The sequence below is a fragment of the Zingiber officinale genome, chromosome 6A (genome assembly GCF_018446385.1).
Source record: "Zingiber officinale cultivar Zhangliang chromosome 6A, Zo_v1.1, whole genome shotgun sequence".
NCBI lineage: Eukaryota > Viridiplantae > Streptophyta > Magnoliopsida > Zingiberales > Zingiberaceae > Zingiber > Zingiber officinale.
Genome location: NC_055997.1, coordinates 3,712,021 through 3,719,319, shown reverse-complemented (window position 1 = coordinate 3,719,319; position 7,299 = coordinate 3,712,021). Strand labels below are relative to the sequence as shown.

Here is a 7,299-nt window from a genome sequence, read left to right as displayed (position 1 = left end):
GGGATGATCCATAATCTAATTGCGGTAGGATCGTACGTGGTCACAATTTGATCCGGTCACAATTGGTTGCGATCTTCCTTAGTTCATCTTCACACCCAGGTTGTAGTTTGGGTCGGAATTGACAGCGAAGGCCGTCCGGAGGCTGTTGCGGTGAGCTAATGGTCGGGTTGTCGGGTGCAGTGTGGGGGACGGCCTCCGAACGACCTTCGGTCGCTTTTTCGAATCAAACTATAACCTAAATCGAAAGATGAATAAAAAAAGATAATAATCAATTACAATCGAATTATGATCACGATCCGATTATAATTAAATTATGGACTCATCTCCTCATTAAAAAAAAATGGACCAACGGATCTTATCAGTTAAAAGATTTAATCATCGTAGTATTATCATAAATCCCGATTCTCATAATAAAACGGCAACGAATAATCAATTAATTATGCAAATCAGGAAAGAAGGAAACAGAAATTTCGAAAATCGGCAATGAATCCCGATTTTCAGTGTGGATGCGTATTAATTAAGCAGCTGGTCCATGCACGAGGGCGTGGGCGATGGCGTCCCTCGCCTGCGCCGCCCTGGCAGATCTGACGCCGACGTTCTCGCACACCATCTCATGGTCCTCCAGCCCGAACCCTTGCAGCTCCTCCCCCATCTCCTCCTGCCTCATCTCGCACAGGTTGTGCAGCACGCAGCAAACGCCGATCACCAGCGGTAGGTCCTGCTGCTTCACCTCCGTCCGCTGCCGCAGGCACCCCCACCGCCCCTTCAGCCGCCGGAACGCCTCCCTCGCCACCGCAGCCGCCGTCGCGGCCCGCTCGTTGAACGTGAGCTGCTCCAACGTTAAATTTTCCTGCGCGTTCGATTCAACGCCGAAGAATTAATTAATTTGCTTCGGTTCAGTTTAATCAATTTATTTCGATTGATTTAAACGAATGGAGAATCCTGGCGATCGACCTGAACGTATGGCACCAGCAGCCAATCGAGAAGCGGGTACCCTGCTCCGCCGACGATCCAGTAAGGCCCGCCGAGCATCCCTCCGTTCCCGCGCTGGTACAGAGCCGAGTTCTCCAGTACCTGCTCGTCGGCCAACGAGCCTGGCCACCCAATGCAGACGTCGGTGAACACGCCGTCGGGGTCCACCACCCCTTGCAGCGTCACCGTGTACGACGTCCTCTGGTTCCGGTCCGTGTGGCGGCGGTTGAAGTAGGCGGCGGCGTTCTCCCGTGGCGCCGTTACCGGGATGTGAGTCGTGTACATCGCGCCGACCATGCCGGTGATCCCGCCGGAAATCGCCTCGAACCTCGCCGCCGCCGCCGCCGCGCGCGCCGGGTCGGGCCACGCCAGCATCCCCTGCATCAGCACGTGTCGGATGGCGGCGCAGACTTCCAGGACGATCTTGTGGCACGTGGAGATGCCGAGGCCGAAGCGGCGGGAGACGAGGCGGAGCGACTCGCCGGTGGCGAGGCGCCACACGCACACGGCGACGCGCTGGCGGACGGGGATGGCGGCTCGGAGCGCCGTGTTCTCCCTGGCCACGGCGGCGGCCAGGACTTCGCAGAGGAAGTCGAAGGTGGCGCGGGACATGCGGAAGGCTCGCCGGAACTCTGCCTCCGGGAGCTCAGGGGAGTTGTGGCGGTCCCACCACTCGCTGGACCGTTCCCTGACCCACACCCGTCGGGGCTGCGGAGGCGGGGGCGGGGGCGGAGGCGGCGGCATCATATCATTTGCGTTGGAGTTGGCCGACGAGGAGGCGGCGTAGTGGTCCATGAGATGGAAACTTCGAAGAACTAGAATCCGAAACAGAGTAGTTTTAACTTTTAAATGCGTTTGCGCGAGGGAACGAGGAAACGAGGGAGAAGGAGCGCGCGGCTGGGAACATAGCTAGACTGCGGCTCACGCGGATGGGCGGACCGGGTCGGAGACGGGTCAGACCGCACGACCGGGACGCGGTGGCTCTTGTTCGAGCCTTTCGTTTTGATGAACAGTTGGTGGACGGCAGGTGGGTCCGATAAGTGAAGTCTAGACCCGCGAGTTTATCGGTTGAAAACAGACCGTCCCGGTCAGTAAAGTTATACTCGGTCCGTCCGGCCGTTGGATTTGAATTTTTAGACTAATATCACGAATTATTATTCACTCCAAACTGTTCTAACTATTTAAACCGGACTAGGTTGACTTGGAGTTACAGATATTGAAAATCCAAGAGACCGGTCCGCGATGGCGCCGTGCGCACCGTTAGATTTCTCCGTCCAGGTGAGAAGATATCGTGTCGAAAGATTGTGAACCCGAATCCGACGGAGGATGGGCTCCACCGCGCTACTGCATCTGGCTTTTGATTCTGTCCAGTGGTGACTTCGGAAAAGAGTATGACCAATGTAAAAGCAGAAGCGAAGAATAATAATGTGGACGCATAAGACGCCATCATGGAATTATTATAAATGAGAATTTTTATTTTTCACCGTCGTCCAGTCTGAATCCTCTCAGTTTTCATACTAATAACGGTATGAAATTATTATTATTATTATTATTATTATTATTATAATAATAAATATAAGAAGCATATGAGGTATAGAAATAAGAGATGAAAGTGAGGTGAAAGGGAGGTAATGATATGATCACCTCCTCTTAATATAAACACTACATTTCGCTCACTCGATATGAAATTCCTGACTCTGTCCCTATATATATAGTTCCGATCTCCTACGCACCTTCCCCTACGCTTGTGCGCGACTAGGGCTGTAAACAAGTTGAGCTGAGCTGATTTTTGGGATATTCAAGCTTGTTTGATAAGATAACCGAGCCGAATCGAGCCGAGCTTAAAATGAACCAAGCTTTTGAAATGAGTGTTCAAACTTGGTTTGGTTTATTTTTTATGAGCTTGAGCTTGTTTGAAACTTGGCTTGAGCTTGGTTTGTTTAGATGTTATCAAGCTCTCAATTCAAGCTTGACTTGAACTTGGTTCGAATTTGGCTTGAGCTTGGTTCGTTTAGATGTTATCAAGCTCTCTGATCCGGCGGTAAGAACAAGGACCCCCCTCTGAGGGAAGTCAACGTCACGTGGAAGTCAAAGGGCCGAACGGCCGACCGGAGAAGAGGAGACCGGTCGACAGAACGGGGTCTCATCGGAGTCAAAGGCACCCGGCGAGGAGTCAGGGTTCCGACGCTCGTTGAACAGGATTGTACGGCCGAGCAGGTAGCCCACTCGGCCGAAGGCATAAGGTAGCAATACTGCGAATAGTCTCCACAGAGCACACTACCGGGAATATCCTAAGTGGACCAGCACATATGACCGGCCGGACGCAAGGGGACTCCCGACCGGCCGGACGCAAGGGGACTGCCGACCGGCCGGACACTCGGCATGGAGTAAGAAGAGACAACATGACAAGGAAACATCCTCTGACAGCGGGTATGGCCAACGAGCTAGCCATATGCAGGATCTTATGACAGAGGGTTCCGCTGTCCCATCAGAGACGTGCTCGGACTGTAGCAGTATGGTGTCAGGCAAGCTTTTCTGACAAGCCCATATTGAGGTATGGGCTGAGGACACGTATTCGCCTCGGTATGTGTGCGTGAGCCCCTTCCTAGCTCTATATAAAGGGCCTCACACTTCATCGGAGGTACGCATTCTACGATATTCGAAGACACTTCTCTGTGGTCCACTTGCCTGACTTGAGCGTCGGAGGGTCGTCGCCGGGAACCCCTTCCTGGCCTGACTTCTTTGCAGGTTCGCCGGAGCTCCGTGTGACCGATCGGGGATCTACGTCAGCAACGAGGAGAGCGCCACGTGCCCAACGTCTGTTGATTCAGTGTTCGGACAGGATCACTCTCAATTCAAGCTTGTTTGATTATTTGAAACTTTTAATTTTTTTATTAGTTATTAAGATTGATAATTTAAATTTATTTATTTATTTTATTATTTATTTAGCATATTGAAAAGAGTTTTATTAATAAATATGGTTCGTGAACATTGTTCACGAACGTTAACGAGCTGAACACATATATGTTCAAGCTTGTTTGTTTAGCTTAACGAGCTGTTCAAGTTTGTTTGTTTAATTAATCCTATGTATAGTAAACGAACATAAACAAGTTCTTACCAAGCCGAACATCAAGCTTGTTCACGAACGCTTGGTTCATTTACAACCCTATGCGCGACTGCCATGGCGGCAATCCCGTCAATGTTTTTTTTAATTAATTTTGGTGTGTTTATTTATTTTCTTTTTTATCGTGATATTTCTCTTCCCACACCGTCCCGGAAAACTCTCGCAACGCCCATCCTCTCGTGACACCATAAGAAATTAGGGATTCATCATCAACCCTACGTTGTGACGTCGTTCCTCGCCACAACTCGCTGCAGCGCAATCCTTCGTCACAGCCCTCTTGCGTTGCTTAGGGTTTCACTGCCGACCCCTCGTCGTCCCTCTTGTGTCGCTTAAGGCTTCGTCGTTGACACTGTGCCACGATGTCATTCATCGCCGCAACTCATCGCAACGTCGTCCCTCGCCGACGGGTTGAAACTTTGTCATCTACTCTGTGTATGTTCTTCTCAAACCTTCTGCTCCTTTCTTTCTAAATTTTTTGATGCATTCTAAAAAACATATATAATAAGATCACTATCTTGAGACCTAATGCTACACTTACATTTTAGAAGACTGAAAGTGATTTGAAACACTCAAAAATTTCAAAATTTTCTAATTTGATATTTGTACATTTCTAAATATAGTGCATGCTAGTTCTATGTTAAAACATCTAAAATCTTCTGCTCCTTTCTTTCTAAATTTTGCATTCTAATAGTCTTGGAGGTACTGCATCAATTATCCCTTTACTGTCAATCATCAATTATCTCTTTACTGTCAATCTGTGTTGATGTGGTGCGTAAAGGAGGAGTCCGATAAGGTTAGAAGATTAAAAGTCAAGGGAATATAGTAGTCAATAGTCAAGGGGGCGTAGTAGTCAAAAGTCAAGGGTACGTAGTAGTCAAGAGTCAAGAGGACGTGGCAGTCAATAGTCAAGAGAAGGCGGGAGTCAGACCGCCTCACGTCATCAGCCGTATAACTCCTGGTCAGTCATAGGTAGGGCAGGTCCCCAGATCTGAAATGTAAGACGAAGTCTGGACTAGTTCCTGGCCTACTCCCGATCGATTGGATTAACCCATTTTTGGCTTTATAGGTGATCTTGGTACTTTTACTAAGACAACTCATGACCGCCTCTTCAACGGTTAAATCATGAAAGATGAGTCTCTTACCACAGTCTCATATAAAACTCGGTCGGTTCACCATAGCTCACCATCAAAGCTCAGTCCTGGTAGCACATCTGAGCGGTCATCCCAAGTTGGCTATAGCTGAACCTAGGCGAGACAGAAAGCACTAAGCGACAACAATTTCAGGGAATCGTAACCTCCTGTCAAATAATAACTATCATGGGTCAGGGAATATTCCAGTGGTCTGCTACTCCCTGAGAGTGGAACCTTCCTTCCTCCAATAGGAGGTCGCCGTACATCCTCTCTCACCCGATAGACCCTGACACCCGACATTCTTTGACAACTGTCAGGCTCTAAAGATATGCAACGTTATATAAAAAGGGAGGTCCTCTTCCTTCGCCAGGTATGCCCACATACGTACTCGTCTTCAACAGTTCTTTTTTTCCATCGTACATTGTTCTTCCAGGAAAAAAGGACCTGACTTGAGTATCAGAGGGCTTACGTCGGGGACTTTTTTCCTGGTTTCTAGTCTTTAATGCTCTGTGTACTTATCTGAGTGTGTGTAGAGTATCAATTCTCATACTACAAACTTTGGAGTTCCACGTGAAGGTTCACTTTTTTGACGTGCATACACAAGGTGCGTCAAAGTTGACTCTCCGTCAACACCAACACCACCAACGCCGTCTCCCCCGAGCTCCGTTGACTCAGATTCTGAATAGAATCATATGTGTAGTTGGTTATGTCTACAATGCATTAGGTATTTGAAAGTTTCTATTTGTTACCATTCTTCTTGTTCATAACTACTATTCATTTCACCTATCCAGATCCGAGAAGCAAGACGACAGGGAGTACATAAATACCCGATTAACGATTATGATGTGGATACGGCTTAGGGCAGAAGTGTAATTAAAGGAAAGATAAGGGGCAAGATGGTCTTTTCATTGTATAGGGTTTTAAGGAGTAAGTGGGGGGCTTTGTTTACGTTTTGGCCGCCGCCAACAGGAGGAAGAAGGAAGCTTTCTTCCTCCCTCTAACGCTCATCGCCGACGACGACGCCGACCGTCGGCTGCTCCCCTCTTCTTCTCCCTCCGGTCATCCCTTCTCCTCACCCACGCGACCCTCGTCTCGAATGCCACCATCGTTTTCTCCAGCGATGCCGCAACCCCCTATCCTCCTCCCTTTCTGACGCCTACGATGTTCGATGCCGGCAGCTCCATGCTCTCACGCACGAGGCCTCACTGGCAAGGTTGGGTTTCTTCTCCGCCGCCTCACATGCCAAGGCTGCCGGACATGAGTCGCCGGACTCACCCAGCACGCGTGGGCCTTCTTCCTCCCCACGCAGCCACCAGTAGCGCTCACCCCTCCTGCTCACGTCCTCGATCACCTGCTTCGTTTCCAGCATGTCGACTTCTACCTCACAGTGTCGACACCCTCTTCTCCCGCTGGCTTCTCGCTTGTTACTGTTGTTGTAGGTCTTATTACCGCCGATCTGACCATGTTTCGTCTCCGCTGTGTTCTGACCCTCGCATTGATCTGACTTACGTGTTGTGATCCGGCCTTCGTGTCATTGCCTTGTTCCATCTTTATGTGTTGTTGTATTTCAGCGCGCGACCTGTTGTGATCCCGGGCCTACATGCCGCTAGTACCTTCCAGCCTGTGTACCACTAGTATTTCCCGGTTTGCGTGCTGATAGTATCGCTCGGTCTGTGTACCGATATTGGTATCCCGGCATGCGCGCCGATATTTGTATCCCGATCTGCGCACCGATATCTTATCTCGGCCTGCATGCCGAAGTCATATCTTGACTTGCAGCTTGTCTTCCGGTTCAGTGTCGCATCCGGCTCCGCGTCGTCAGATCCGGCTCTTCATCGGGCTCAGAGTGATCTACTCTTCCGGGTCGCGACAACTAGAGCAGCGCCCCATCCGAAGCCGCCCCCCTGGGCCAGGGTACGTATTCGTATTCGCCTCTCATTTATTTCATTATTATATTATTAGTCTGTTACTTATATGTCCGTTGGATCTGCCTCGAGCCTCGGGGTACCAATGACCGGGGGGACCCGGTCGCTGGCTGCAGGTAGCGTCGACTAGAGGACTTCTGAAGACTTG

The 7,299-nt window shown here is 49.8% G+C and overlaps 1 protein-coding gene across 1 annotated transcript; it reads right to left on the bottom strand.

Moving 5' to 3' along the window:
* Window positions 1-408: 408 nt before the first annotated feature.
* LOC121993811 (protein ALP1-like) lies at window positions 409-6,595 on the bottom strand. Its single transcript, XM_042548114.1, has 3 exons — window positions 6,433-6,595; window positions 955-1,787; window positions 409-850 (listed from the first exon to the last, which is right to left on the bottom strand). The coding sequence occupies exons 1-3, from the start codon at window positions 6,593-6,595 to the stop codon at window positions 518-520; spliced, it is 1,329 nt and encodes a 442-aa protein (XP_042404048.1). The 3' UTR covers window positions 409-517.
* Window positions 6,596-7,299: the final 704 nt, after the last annotated feature.